This window comes from Nelumbo nucifera, chromosome 6 (assembly GCF_055504915.1).
Source record: "Nelumbo nucifera cultivar China Antique chromosome 6, China Antique-T2T, whole genome shotgun sequence".
In the NCBI taxonomy this organism is placed as follows: Eukaryota; Viridiplantae; Streptophyta; class Magnoliopsida; order Proteales; family Nelumbonaceae; genus Nelumbo; species Nelumbo nucifera.
The window spans coordinates 14,368,047-14,383,617 of NC_142654.1; the positions used below are offsets into that span (position 1 = coordinate 14,368,047).

Consider the following 15,571-nt stretch of genomic DNA (forward strand, 5'->3'; position numbering starts at 1 on the left):
TGTGAAATTCCTCCCAAATAGGGCTGAAAAATATCTAATTGTCCAAATTTGAATTAGAATTCAATCTCATTAAGTTTTATCCAATTGGAGTTCCCAAGCACACCACGTAAGCTTTCCATTAAACTAGTTGGATTTTTTGGGTGACAACAAGCCTTTACAACTTGTTGATCTTACAGGTCTCTACCAAATCTTGATTGGTCTTCCAGGTCCCAATCGAAACCCCTGTCAATAGATCTTATAAGTCTCTACTAAAGCATGACAGGTCTTTCAATCCTTAAATACCATTCTTTTACATTAGATATTACATTGAAGGTTACATATAAGGATATGCCTCTCAATAGGCTGAAGGAACAACTACAAGCAAATCTGCTTAGAATATATGATAATACTATGAAGATACTAGGCTAAAATGGGGCTTTTCTTATCCTTGAAGCACAAGGGTTTTCTCTCTTTCGGTTAATGGGGAAGCCAATAGATGAACTCTTTTGCTAGCACTCTATATATATATATATATTTTTTTTTTATCTTCATTTTAAACCCTTTGGAACTTACATATTAGTCCTCACTTTCTTCCTCCTCACACATTTTTATATGTTAAACAATAGTCATTTTTTAACCATTATTTGGACATTGAAGCTCATTAATCCTCTATTAATACAATTTAAAATTGTTTTCCAATATGTTTGAACCATTTATGATGGAGGAAAGAGCTATTTCAATTAATGAGCACTGTACTATTTAGAGCATTTTACCCTCCCAAGTAGTCGATTATTTTTTCCTAGTATTTTACTATTTAACATCTCCCAACCTTAGAACACTTAAAGTTTGGGAATTAATTTATTAGGCTTCAAAGCGTGATTTATTTTATTTTATTTTATTTTTACATTTTTAGCCCAATTAGAGTCTAGAAAAACCTACAAACCAAACCCCAGTTCTAGTCATTGGTCTCTAAGATTGGTTAATCAAGTTTGATATCATTTAATCCCATATTATATATAATGCATCTGATTACATCAAGCCTTTAAAAAAAGCAAATTAATTACTTTTGGAACTTGATATCTTTTTTGATAGCAGACTTTCATTATAAACAATTGTTTTTTCAACACTTTTGAACTCATATGATGAATGTTGCTCTACAACTCCCCACTTATTTTTCAAACCATTATTATGTAGGTTTAGTCAAATTCTAAAACCTTAAGAGTATGTTTAATTCTTTTACCAAAAATAATACATGACCAATCAAATAATTTCTCATTTATGATTTAGCATCAGCACATTTAGAGGGTCTGATGATATTTGAGATTGCGTGGGCGGGGCCAAATGTTGCAAAAATTAATTTAAGGGACTATTAGTTTATTTCAATCCATTTAAAACATGTGGAAGAAATAATATACCTATCCAATAAGCTTTTCACTTCAGCCATTTCAGCTTGAAGAAATAATATACCTATCCAATGGCAGCAATTTAATTGGAATCACTTTGTAACTGGAAGTTCAGAAATATAAGAATTGACATCTCCGCTCCACAACATCGCACAGTATATCTCGTCGTGTATTGGAAACATCTTCCGATGATGTCTCCGCCCCACAGCGTCCCACAGCACATCTCCGCTGGAGATGTGAACTCGAAATATAGATCTCTCTGGAGAAACATGAGAAGTGTGTGATGGTTTGCTTCACCACGTCTACGGATAAAACGTTCGCCACGTCAGCTTTGCCGCCGAAGCACATAAGACGCAAAAAACCGCAAAAAAGGGTGAAGGGAAAAATAAAAAAAAGAGAGAAAAAAGACGTATTGCTCTACATTTTCAATTTTCTTCAAATATTTCATTTTTATAATCTTTTTCCTCTCCGTTTCTAGCAGTCTCGTTGAGCTCTCTAGCTTTTCAAATCCACCGATTACATCGACGAAGAAAGGGATTTTTTTTCTTGAAAATTTTCGTTAAAGATGGCAATGAAATTACAGCAGCATAGCTTCATCTCTTCAAGGTTCTCTCTCTTTCTCTCTCTATACTTTGATGTGTAAATTTCTTTGCTAGGTATGTTTGGTTTATTATAAAATGCTTTTCAATTGAAAGAAGTTGATCATCTTCGATTAGGTTATCCGAGATTATAAGTTTCTATTAATCTCGGAGAGTTCTGTTTCGAGGGAAAGAAACATGTTAATTATTGTCAATTCATTTTCTTAATACTTCTTTACACTAAATTCTATTCTCGTTACTTATCAATGCCAGCATACACTGGTTAAATTTTTCTGGTTTCTTTCTAAGGGAGTTCATGAGCTTGCGGTGGCGTTTCTGAATTTTTGTCATACGATGCTTTGTGCTCGGTTGGATTGAATTGACATTAGTTCTTAGAATATAATAATCAGATTGGGTTGTTCGTGCTGCATTCAGTTTGAATGCTTAGTGCCAACGAGGGACGTCGTTGTTTTTAGCGAATTTATATTCTGACACATGATTTATGAGTATTTGGGGCGTAAAACTGTTCGTGTTTTCTTTCTTTTCGTTGTATTTTCACTAGCATTTGTTTACAACATGTCAAATCATTAACAACCAAAGCAGAAGTTGGGCAGCAAGAAGGGTAAAAACTGTAGAATTGGGTGGGGATAATGGTCACTGGGATTACCAAAACTGTTACTTAACAACCATTCGAACTATGCAACTGCTATTGTAAGCAGGAATTAGAATTGGTGACCTGCTTTGTAAACACATGACCTCTCCTCTCTTTAGTATCTTTCTGTGAACAATTGAACTATTTTCACGAATGAGAAGTTTTTGTTTTTTTATCAAAACTGAAACAGATGAGAGATTCTAGTGGTTTCTTTAAATATTTTGCAGCGGAAAAATAAAAAATTGAATCTTTATGTAACCAAGATCACGCCCATGGTGGTGTACAAAAACTTAATTCGATCCAAGATGGATTGCATGCCTTTTTGGGTCGATTTCAAGAATGCTGTCAAGATTTACAGTTAGGTTTCTTTTCTTCAGCCTCACAATTGTTTGGCCTCCAAGATATTCCACATGAAGCAGCAGTAGATCAAAGCTCCAAATTCCCTTTCTTGAGTTCGATCTAAGAGAATAAGGAAGAGGGAGAAGGGGGTGATTCCAATATCACTTTTTTGATAAATGTGATTCCAATATCGTTCTAGCAACCATTTTCTTAGATTAGGTTTTTTTTTTTTTTTTCCCGGCAGAAAGAATGACTTCTTGAACCCTAGGGCCGCCCCATACACTCCTTTTATAGAGCTTATCTCATAAGTTACGCTCCTGTTACAATTAGGACAGCTTATCTCATAAGTTTCCCATAATTGCAATTAGGTCCCTCCACTAAGGACCCTCTTAGTGATTACACCCTTTCTCTTATACTTTGTTTGCATTTTTCCCCTTAATATGTGTGACCTCTTAGGTTCAATACTATTAGGTAGTAGTAAATGATGCCAAACCCCTTTAGCATCCTAGATAGAACTCCTTCCATCTAAATGAATAAACTCTTTTAATTTTCCTTTGAATGTGAACAATTGATCATTATTCATAGCGCTTCCACAAATCATGAGTGACACCTAGCAATATGTCTTGACCACCCTAATAGTTTGAATTCGAAAGATTGAACCTTTCTATCTATAGTTACCATGCAATAAGATCCTTCTATATTACAATGTCTCAAAGGAGCAAAGGGCCATGGTGAATATATCGAATGCTACTGGCTTAATCATATGTCCCACTGAATTGGTGACAATTGGAACTCTTTCCATAAACCATACTGCCTTAGCCAAGGACTTCTTGAGTCATCAATTTCAGCTGCATAGGACATTCTTCCTCCTCATGGAGAGTGATAGATTCCATTTTGTGCATTCACATTACCTCCATGCATAAGGCACTATAGCCGGCACGTGCATGCTTAAATCTTTTAGTTAGGGCACAAGTGTTTGCCCCATCAAGTTTTTGCATCTCATACACAAGATATCCATGATGCCTCAGGTCTAAAGATCATGTATATAACTATGATGATAGAAATAGTTATTCAAAATTGGTTCCATGTGACTGTTCTACTAATGGGTCAAGTTTAGTGAACTTGTTCTCTAACAACCACCCACACATTTGCCTTAGTGCCTCCACCCAAGTGACTTGAGGTTCATCACCCCTTAAAGGCGAGCATAATATGTGCTAGTCTATCCGGATTATCGAAGCTCTTTTGATAATCCTATGACTAGGAACTATTTTAGGATCGTGTACAAATGATAGAGTATCTCAAATTCTTAACACACTTAAGAATATACCAGCTTGGCAAAGATACCATGGACTATTCATGTAAGCAAAAAGACATAAATGAAAATTGCTCAATTTGTATTAAAGTATGAATAGTACAAGTTTTCCCTTTCACACCGTCACTAGATTGATTTTAGGGAATATTACTAACAATTAGGCTCAGTGTGGAAGGAGTACAAATACAAATTTGTAGAGTGCAAGACCTTAAATTTTGTATTATTTTGTATGTATTTGTACTCCTTCCAAACTGAGCCTTAAGTACAAAGATGTAGAAAGGGAGAGATAAACTCTCTTGGCTTTCCCATACTAAGCAGTAGGGGTGGCTACGAGCCGAGCTTCTCACGAGTTATTTGAGCTCGGCTCGTGAAAAGCTCGGTTCAGCTCGGTTTAAATTGAGCTTCAAGCCGAGCTCGAGCTTGATATGTAGGCTCGTTTTCTAGTCGAGCCAAGCTCGAGCTTAGTGAAGCTCGGCTCGTGAGCCTAATCGAGCCTAGTATAATAAATAAATAATTTATTATATATATAATAATAATTTTTATAATTCTTATTTTTTTGTATATAAAATAAAAATATTTTTTATATGTATGTTTTTTATTTTTCATATGTATAATAATAAATAATTTTTATAATTCTTAATTTTTTGTATGTAAAATAAAAAAATATTTTTATATGTGTAATTTTTTTTATTTTTTTAGAAAAAACTTGGCTTGCAGTCGAGCTCGAGCTCGAGCCTAATACAATTTCAGTGAGCCAAGCTCGAATAGCCAAGTATTCGGCTTGAATTTGGCTTGAATCCACCCCTACTAAGCAGCAAGTTTACAACAAAGCCCAAAACAGCCAGTTCCTTCCCACCCCTTGTTTAGCCAATGTATTAGCAAAAGAATTTGCATCTCTTTTCACCCCTATGTAAAGTCACTCCATTCCTCGTAACAGCCACATGATTTTCCTTTTCTCAAAAATGTAGCCCCACCACCTAGCCTCCTTTTCCTGTTGTAGCCAACTTATAACCAGCTTTGAATCCTCTTCAATTGATAGCTTTTGGATGTTCAATTCCTTAGCCTTTTGAATTCCTTCCATTACAACCAATATTTCAGCCCTCAACGAGTCACCCACCCCAATTTGGGCCTAGGTAGAGAGCAATAACTATTCCATTATTGTTTCTGAATACTCCTCCAATGCCTAAAGGACCCAGATTTCCCTCGCTACCGCCATCAAAATTCATCTTTATAAACCCACCCGAGGGTGGAGATCAAGAAGTTTCATACATTTTGTTTAATCAGTATGAGAATTTCATACATTAATGTGTTATTTCCTAATGGGCACTAGTATATGCATTTCCTCTTGGATTTGTGGTGCTTTAGGGAGTTGATTATGTGCAGAGTTAATGGACACATGCTTGAGCATAGACAAGGGCTTGGGTACAGGGTACTTGAGGTCACACATTGCTTCTTGTATTGTCACAAGGGTATCTAGCTAAATTCTTTTCTTAGTTGTCGGTGGATTTCATTGCAGGATGTCCTTGATTAACTGATTGGTGGTGGTTGACAGGAAAATTTGATACATCCAAGGAGTATTGATTTCTAGCTAAAATTGCATTTTCAATAACACCTTTGAGATTGTTTTTATATCCGAAGACTTCCTTGTAGGTTCATTGAACCTGGATTAAATTCAGAAGGAATCAATAATTAGTTATATGTTTAGTCCTCCATATAAAGTGGCTTGCAAGGATGAGTTTAAAATTTCATTTACAAAAATGGGAATTTGGTAAGTAGAGAAGTAAGGAACTTGGTGGCTTAGGGATTGGAAGCATCTAGAGGAGGAATATGGCGTTGTTAGGGAAATGGTTGTGGAGATTACCGAGGGACAAGGACAAACTGTGGATAAGGGTGATTATAAGCATCCATGGGCTGGCGGATGATGGCTGGGATGCCGGAGTTTTGGCTGGAGTTACTAGTGTGGTGCCTTGGAAAGCTATTCATGACATCCTTCCACACTTCCTACCCTTTGTTAGGTATAATTTTTGTTCTGGGAATTGGTAAGATTTTGGGAATGTGTGGGTGGGGGATTTACCACTTAAAGATCAATTTCCTTCTTTATTTTCTCTTTCCAGTTACAAAAGTGAGCTTGCTTCTACTTTCTCATCCTCTTCCAGTTTAGGGCATGAACTAGATTGGGACTTGGGGTTTAGACGGGGTTTCAGAGATTTAGATGTGGACAATGTCTTGACTTTGATCCAAATTCTCCAAAAGGTTTTCTTGGATCCCTCTAATTTGGACTCTTGAATTTGGACCCTTTCTTCCTCTAGTTCCTTTACTTATGCCTCCTTTGAAGCCCTATCACAACCTTCTTCCAGTCATGGGCATTCTTTCCCTGTCAAAGAAGTGTGGGGGAAATCGGTCCCGCCAAAGGTTAGGGCACTCTACTGGGAAATATTCTTGGAAAGAGTTAACACTTGCAACCTACTTCACAGAAAGAAGCCTTTTTGGTGCTTGTCTCCTAACTAGTGTACTTTTTGCCAATGGTGAGCCTTGTTACCACTTATTTGTCTCCTGCGGCCCTTTGTTTCTTCTATTTGGGTTTGGTTTCTTTCTTTGTTTGGTTGCAGGTGGACTCTCCTACCAAGTCACAAGGCCTCTTTGACTTTTCTACCAGTAGCTGGACAAAAAAGAGGGGAAGAATATTGTGGAGATGTACAAGAGCTGCGGTTTGTTGGACAGTTTGGGAGGAAAGAAACCAAAGAAATTTTACTGAAAAAGAGAGAAATAGAGAGGCGATCATAGAAGTGATCAGTTCTAGGGTGGTTCATTGGGTAAAAATAGTGGAGATATTCAAGGACATTTATATAGAGACACTACTAAACAACTAGAAGGAAGTGGCAGCATTGGCTCCAAGCAGAAGTGTTGCTCAACCTCTATAGTCTCCACCTTGTGTAGGTGTCATTAAGCTAAACTGTGATGGAAGCAGTGAAGGTAACCCTAGTCCATGATGGATTGGTGGAGATTTTAGGATGGAGGAAGGTTCAGTCATAGCTTTGCTCTCAGGCCCAATTGGCATGGGGGACTCATTGTGTGTAGAACTTATGTCTTTGATGGAAGGTGTGAATAGGGCTATAAAGAATTAAGTGTTAACAGGCTGATCATTGAAGAAGATTCTAAAGTGGTAATAGGTTGGTTAGGGAAGGAAGGTGATGGATTGTGGACTTACATTAATGAATGAAGATACTTCATGTGGCTAACCCAGGGTATGGAGGTGAGGGTTCAATGGTTAAAAGATGCACTCGCTAAACAAGGGTTGGGAAGGAATCAATTACTTAGTGCTAACTTGTAATGTTGCATCTTTTTGGGGGAGAGTCAAGAGAGTTTACCTCCCCTCGCCATTGTAATTGACTATTTCTTTTTAATGAAAATTTCTTGTTATTTATAAAAAAACGAGTTTAAAATTTCAGAACTAAACAGGGAGTTGAAGGTGAAGGTGTGATTCACAGTTGGTAATTCATTGGGCAAAGCACCTCAAAGAAGCACCATGGAAATATAGACATGCATTTAGAGAGATTGATATGATTGCAAAGAACTTGAATACAAGCTTCAGCTGGGTGAGAAGAACTGCAAACGGGGTAGCAGATACATTAGCTAAACAGGGAGTAAATAGGTAAAGTATTTTCTGGGTATACTTGTAATTGGGTACTGAGGGGTTTTGGATTTTGCCAACAGATGTATTAAGTTTAAATCTTTAATTATTAATGAAATCCTTTTGCTGATCCAAAAAAAAAAAATCAGAACTAAACATAATCCTTTATTGATAAACTACAAGGTCCCATCACAGGGAGTGAATTTTGCTCTTTTATATAAATATATATATATATATATATATATATATATATATATATCTGTGTGTGTGTGTTTTTTTTGCATAATTTCTTTATTCTTTTCATTATTCTAACTTGCTTTGCCATTTATTGGTAAAGACACTTGAATCTAGCTAGAGACTCCTTATAAACTTGTCTTGTCAAATCTTGGATTTCTTCTTGATTCTGGATGCAATTCCTCTTTTAATTTACTTGCTTAGATTTTGTATCTGGAAAAGAATTTTGTGAAATTATTTTGCTTTGAACATTGTGGAAACACAACCATGTGTCACAGCCCACTTGAACGAAGCCACAAAGGAACAGAAGGCTAGAGGTTCCATGGCCTTTGTAGATACTTCTAGCCAAGCCATTTGGGGAGAAAGGAACACAAGGATTTTTAGGGAAGAAGCTCATAAGTAAGGAAGCTTTGATAGAGAATATAGTGATAAAGGTAGTACACTGGGTCGAAGCATTGCAATTTGTTGAGCTTTTAGACAGATTTGTGCAGTTTTAGTAGTATTCTTTGTTTACTTATTGTTTAGATAGGAAGTGGGGACCACAACACCATTGTTAGGTCCTTTTTCAGTTGTTCTTATAAGTGTTTTATGCAATTTTAGGTGTTAGTCGCCCTATAAGGGCACATTGGTCTTTGTACCCTTCTTTATTTTTAAAATATAAATACCAGTGAAGAGGGCGACCCGATTATTGCTCTCTTTTCTCTCTCAAACCTCTTATCTTCTCTTTCTTCTCTCTTTCTTTTCTTCTTCTTCTTCAAGAAATATCTTTTCTTTTGCAGATTTTCTGATTCAGTAGTTTTCTACTTGGTATTAGAGCAAGGCTAGGGTTTCTTGGAGTTCTTCCATGCCGTCCTCGATCAGCTGATTGCATGAGGAGATAAAGGGCTGATCGATCTACTTTAGACTGCCCAATTCTTGGATTTTTTGGTGTGTTTCAATCATCAAGAAGGTGATCTACGTTTTGGCACCAAAATCAGGAAGAACTGGAGTGTGAGGAAGAGTCTTAGTTAAGTTGGATTCTTCAATTTTGATCTGATCTTGGGTGCTTGGACCTTGTTGGACTTCTCTAGGTTTTTTATAGGGGGCAGTTAAGTTTCTGGGAGTTTTTAGGCCTTCTAGAGGTGATCGACTCACTCTTCTCTCCGGTGGGAGATGGTGGGAGAAGAGAGATTTCTCTCCAGATAGGGTTTTCTTCTTTCGGAAAGGTCAATTACCCTTGTGTGTGAGATCGATTTGATCTTGGAAGCCTTCTACCTAGTTATTTTCTGTTTTTGAATTGTTTGAAGTTGAAATGGAGAGTTGGAGTACTGAGCAGAAGTTCACCGATAACATGGGTTTGGGTGTTGGAGGTACTAGTGATATTTTTGGGTTCGGAATTATTACCATAGTGAAATTGGATGGTACAAATTATTTAGAGTGGCCGCAATCAACCAAGATCGCCATTGGTGCTCGTGGGAAACTGGGGTACATTACTGGGGAGGAGAAGAAGCATGATACAAATTCCTCCAGTGGGTACAAGAGAATTACATGGTGATGGCCTGATTGTGTAATTCTGTTACCTCACATTGGTAAAAATTTTTTGTGGGCTAATACTGCAAGGGAGATTTGGGATAGAGTGATTGAAACCTATTCCCAGAAACAAAATGTAGTTAGAGCCTATCAGTTAAGGAACCGGGTGATTAGTACAAAACAAGGAGATAGACCTCTTGCCATATATTTCTTCATGCTGAAAACACTTTGGCAGGAGATAGATCACTTAAAAACTGTGGTTTGGGAGAGTACGAAGGATGCAACAACCTATTAGAAGTTGGTAGAGAAGAATAGGGTTTTTGAGTTCTTGGCTGGATTGAACCCTGAATTTGACATTGCCAGGCTACACATCCTTTCTAGAGAAAGTATGACTCTTTCTCAAGCTTATGCCTTTGTTTCTAGAGAGGACAGCAGGAGGAATGTCATGTTGAGACAGCTTGGGTTTGATCAGTCGGCTATGGTTAGTATAGTCAAACCTAAGCCAAATGGAGACAAGGGGAGTAGTGAGATTAGGAGGGAGGATAAGGAGGACTTGGTGTGTGACTTGTAAGAAGACTAAGCATACTAGAGACACTTGTTGGAAGCTTCACCCACACTTCATACCAGCTCGGGTCAAGAACAAGAAGGGAAATGCAAATGTGGCAATTATAGGAGACTCTTCGGGACCTCTTACTCAAGCTGATTGGGAGTCCATTGCAGTAGCATCAATTAGAACTGAATTGGAGAAGTATGGACAGCTTATGAGTACGAAGGATTCAGTTGGTTCTAGTTCTTCAAACGGGCAGTGGAGTGTAGGAGCCAATCACACAACTTCTTTTGCTCATACAAGTAGTTCATATGCGGTTGCAAATTATGCATCCACCTCAGGTAAGGAGGGGCCTCCCTGGATTATAGAGTTAGGAGCAGTTGAGCACATGGCCAATATATCTACCCTTTTTAGTTCTTACCAGTTGTGCTCTGGTAGAGACAAAGTCTCTACAGCAGATGGTTCCCATATTCCCATTGCTGGGAAATGGACAATTAGAGTGACCAATTGTCACGAGGCCCTGTGCGGCGCTCGATGGGGTCAAGTAAGCCTACGAATGCAAACAACAACACACAAAAGGCAACAAGAAGATGCACACATTAGTCAAAAGGCACTTTGTATTGCATTAAATGTTGGCAAGCACAAGCACACAAGTTTGTGTCGAGGGGACCTCGTGCTTAACCTTTATACGGTACTAGCACCACTCAACTACCTACCTCCCCTCAAAGAGTAAGTTAAGCTTTTGGGGGAGTGACAAAAGGAAACATCAAAATGATGAAAAATCATATTAGGTATTTACAATAATGCCATTGGCAATCTCCCATACAAAATACATACATAGCTCACCCATGACATACATGATGACACCCCGAAGGCACGCTGAGAGAACTCTGATGGCACGGTGGAAGGTGCTTGATGGTGCGGTGAAAGAGTAACTTGTGACAGTCTCCCCCACTCAATTCGACATATGTCCTCGGAGATCGGCTTTGGCTGGTCCCTTGGAGTTGCTGCTGTGTACAAAGGGTTCTTTAGCTATTCCATGAACTTGTTGTCGTCCAACGCCTGGGTGCACACTTGGGTGGTATGGTTGGGATGGCTTATTATGCTGGGGAGTCCTACGGCTGAGTCCTTTCTTGGTTGCTTCAAGGTATGACAAAGGATGGTTTAGCTTGATCATGGGTAAGGTTCAAGCCAGGTCAGGGTCAAAAGGTTGTCTTGGATTGTTGGGAGATTTGTTCCCCTGCGTTTTTGCCCAAGGATGGCTGCTCGCAATGCTATTACGTTGTTCAGCCTGAGGAAGGGTATGAATGTGGTCCCTATATGGTTTGGGTGGCACTCGCTCTTCTCGATGGTTGAGGTAGTAGGTGTGGCTGTAGTTGAAGTTGGCCTTGGGTCTTCTGCTTTGGTTGACATTTGATGGTGGGTGCGACCGCGGTTGCTGGGGTGTTGAGGGTGACTTGAAGGGCTGCTGCTTCATGCTGGTGTCTTCACTTGACTGGCACTTCGTGGCTAAGGTAGTGTGAGTGGGGGTCTTCTCTGCTGCACACTTCACGCTGGTTCTAGGCTTTGCTTCATTATGGAAGAGTTGCAGTGCTGACACTTGTTTCTTTTGGATCTTGGTGGAGGTTGTAACCAATATCATGCAAGGGGAGCTCTCGTCCAGGATGCATAGCGAGTTGATGTGAGGCATGAGGGTTGCTTCCGCCTGCGTTAGAAAATCCATCCCCAAGACAACTCGAAAGTCATCCAAGGGTACCACAGATAAATTAATTTTTCCTTTCCATGACCCAACTTGGAGATCTACCCCACGGGCCTGGCCTTCAACAACTTTTGCACCAAAGTTTACAGATTTAAGCCAGCCTGTCTCCTTGGTGATTGGAAAGGCTAGCCGCTTGGCCTTAGCAATGGAAATGAAGTTGTGTGTGGCCCCTGTGTCCACTAGGTCATGGGCCGGCTTCCCACCGAGGGTGATGTTCACATATTGGAGCCCCTTATAGGCTTTGTTGAGCCGACTTGGTGTGGCCTCTTCCTTCACCATTGCATTGAAAAGTTGAAGTGCGCCCACTCTTGGTGCCTGCATGGACTTTTCCTCATCACTTTGCTCATCATCACTAAGCTTGGCGACGAGGGCATTGATCTTCTTCCTTGTTGGGTAGTCACTAAGCTTGGCGACGATGGCATTGTGTTGGTGACCTTGTTCTTCCTGTGGCTTCTTCCCATAGTTGTCAAGGCGTTGCCTAGGCGACTAGGCGCCCTTGGCTGGCCGCCTCACCCAAACGCCTTGACTTTTAGCAACTAGGCGCTCGCCTAGGCGACAAAAATGACAAGGCGGGCGCCTTTTATAATATCATTTATATTGTTATATCTTATTAATGTATGTGTTAATACATTTTATTATATGCTATATATATCAATTATATTTTGTTTTAATGTTTTAATATTGAAATTTAAAAGATCAAAGGGTTTTGAGAAGAGAAAAAGAAAGAAAGAAAGAAAGAAAGAAAGAAAAGAAAAGAAAAGAAAAGAAAGGGGAAAGAAACAATAGAATAATAAAGTTCTTTTTATCTATTCTCTCTCTAATTAAATAAAACAGAAACTCCATCCTTGTTTTTTTTTTCTATTTTACTTTCCATCTTGAATATTTATCATATAAAGTTAATAACCTTCTTTAGCTGCTAATTAATATGAATTTGCTCTATTAAATACTTATTATAGTAGTATTATTTTTGAAAATAATGAAATTAATATATGTAAAAGATTTTTATCTTTTAGATGTGATGATTTGCCACATTTTAGAGGAAATTTAATGTTCTTAATAAAGAGAATTGCTATTTTTCAATTAACATACATGCTGAATGGTATATAAAACTAGGAAACTAGCCAAAAGTCAGTTTTTCATATTGTAAAACTTTTATCGCCTAGGTGACACCTAGGCGCCCGCTCAAGCGACTAGGCGTCTCAGTGTCGCCCAGAATCGCCTAGACGCCTTGAAAACTATGCTTCTTCCCATAGTCCTATCTGGCTGGCTTGCTAAAGTTTGAGTTGTCATGAGGAGGGTGTGATTGATTAGCTCCCCCACTCAAGTTCGAGGCACGTGGACTGGTTGGCTTTGGGGTTTCTTCATCTGACAAGCTTGTCTCGGTGAGTTGCTCTACCACTGCCATTGCTCTAGCAAGGTCCTGCACGTTGCGGCGTTGGAGCTCCAGTTCGGCCCATGGCTTCAACCCGTCCATGAAGTTGAATAGTAGGTCCTTGTCGGACATGTCCGTGATCTCCAGGGTAAGGGCTGAAAACTCTTTGACATATTTGTGGAGTGAGTCCCCATGCTTGAGTGCTTTCAACTTTTTCCGAGCTGGTACTCCACGTTCTCTGGATAGAATTGCTGCTTCAGTTCTTGCTTGAAATCAGCCCATGTATCAATGGTGCATGTTCCCCGTTCAATGGCTTGGCATCGCCTGCGCCACCATAGCATAGCAATGTCAGCCAAATACATGATCACAGTACGAACCTGAGTTAGGTCATCATCAACGCCAACGACAAGTAAATATTGTTCCATTTGCCAAAAGAAGTTGTCAAGTTCTTGAACATATCAGGAGCCGGCATAAGGTGTGGGCTCCCAGATCTTTACGCGAGTAGGGGCCAGGATCGTGGAGGGGCTGGGAGTGCTGGCCACTAATCTCTTTAGGAGTGTCATGTCTCCTCTCATGTCATCCGGTTGTGCCTGGAGGTTAATAGGGGCGGCCATGGCTACTTTCATGGCCACCCACTCTCTCTTGATGTCTTCCAATTATGCTTGAACGGTTGTTGGTGTGGGCACATCTCTCTTCCAAGTCGACCATTCAGCTCTCATCTCATCAACCTGGTCTTGGATGTTGGATCGGGATGAGCTCCCTTCTTGTTGGGAGGTTGTGCCAAGGACTTCCTTGAGGGTGTCGTTTAGGACGTCTTGGACTTCATTCAAGATGTTGTTCAAGTGGGCTTCTAGTTCCACCATGGAGCTCTTAATGCTTTCTACGTTTAGGTGGATTTCTTCTACTCGGTCATGCATCTCCCCAACTGTCACCTCGCAACGAAGGATGCGTGTGTCGAAGGCAGCAAGCTTGTCAACTGACTTGTCGTGCTTGCTTGGTTTGGATGTGCGGCCCTTCGAGGCTTCTCTGTGACGGCTTCATCGCCTAGTGCCTCATTGGCCTCCCAGGCATGGGTAAGGCCATGCTGTATCTTGTCGGTGAGTTCCTTGTTGTGCTTCATTATGCCACCACTAGTGTCGCTGTGCAAGGGTCACAATGCGTTGAAGAGCAACCTGCTCTGATACCAATTGTCACGGGGCTAGTCAACGAGGCCCCATGTGGCGCTTGATGGGGTCAAGTAAGCCTACGAATGCAAGAAACAACACACAAAAGACAACAAGAAGGCACACACATTAGTCAAAAGGCACTTTGTATTGCATTAAATGTTGGCAAGCACGAGCACACAGGTTTGCGTCGAGGGGACCTTGTGCTTAACCTTTACATGGTATTGCTACCATTCAACTACCTACCTCCCCTCAAAGAATAAGTTATGTTTTTGGGGGAGTGACAAAAGGAAACATCAAAATGATGAAAATTCATCCTAGGTGTTTATAATAATGCCACTGGCAATCCCCCCATACAAAATACATACATAGCCCACCCATGACACACATGATAACACCCCGAAGGCACGCTGAGGGCACTCTGATGGCACGGTGGAAGGTGCTTGATGGCGCAGTGAAAGAGTCACTTGAGACACAATGACATTACTTTATTCTCTGTCTTACATGTCCCTAGACTCCATACTAATCTTCTTTCTGTGAGTTCTTTGACAAGAAATTTGAACTGTTCAATGACTTCCCTTCTTGGTAGTTGTGTTTTGCAAGATCTGGAATCAAAGAGGACGATTGGGAGTGGCTGTGAGGTGAATGGAGTCTACCTTTTGGATGAGATTCCGAGACATCAGAGCCATCATGTTAGTAGCAGCAATAGTAGTGGATCAGAGATAGTAAGTCAGATTATACTCTGGCATAATCGTTTGGGTCATCTTTCTTTCAATTCATTAAGATTTTTGTTTCCAAAGTTGTTTGAGTCTGTTTAGTTATCTAGTTTGGAGTGTGAAAGTTGTCAGTTGGGAAAGCATTGTAGACATTCTTTTAAACCAAGTAATAAAAGAAGTTCTTTTGCTTTTGATATTGTTCACACCGATGTATGGGGACCTTATCATATTTCTTCCATGGGTGGTTACCATTATTTTCCTTTGTTTGTGGATGATCACACATGGCATTTTTGGATATATTTGATGAGATCATGTGATGAGGTACTTATTTTGGTGCGACAGTTCTACCAGATGGTTCTCACACAATTTGGAGTGAG

The 15,571-nt window shown here is 39.7% G+C and overlaps 1 protein-coding gene across 7 annotated transcripts in view; it reads left to right on the forward strand.

The window, feature by feature from the left end:
- The first annotated feature begins 1,736 nt into the window (after positions 1-1,736).
- LOC104589406 (uncharacterized) overlaps positions 1,737-15,571 on the forward strand; it is a 107,755-nt gene continuing 93,920 nt past the window's right edge. For 6 of the 7 annotated variants that reach the window (XR_016077628.1, XR_016077627.1, XM_010247729.3 and 3 more), the window contains exon 1: positions 1,814-1,988. Coding sequence is in view for 5 of the 7 variants with exons in the window: in XM_010247729.3 (XP_010246031.1) it covers positions 1,948-1,988 (41 nt within the window). In the remaining 2 variants the exon portion in view is untranslated. Of the gene's footprint in view, positions 1,756-1,813; positions 1,989-15,571 lie in introns of those variants that run through there. The other variant, XM_010247736.3, reaches the window with a different exon arrangement.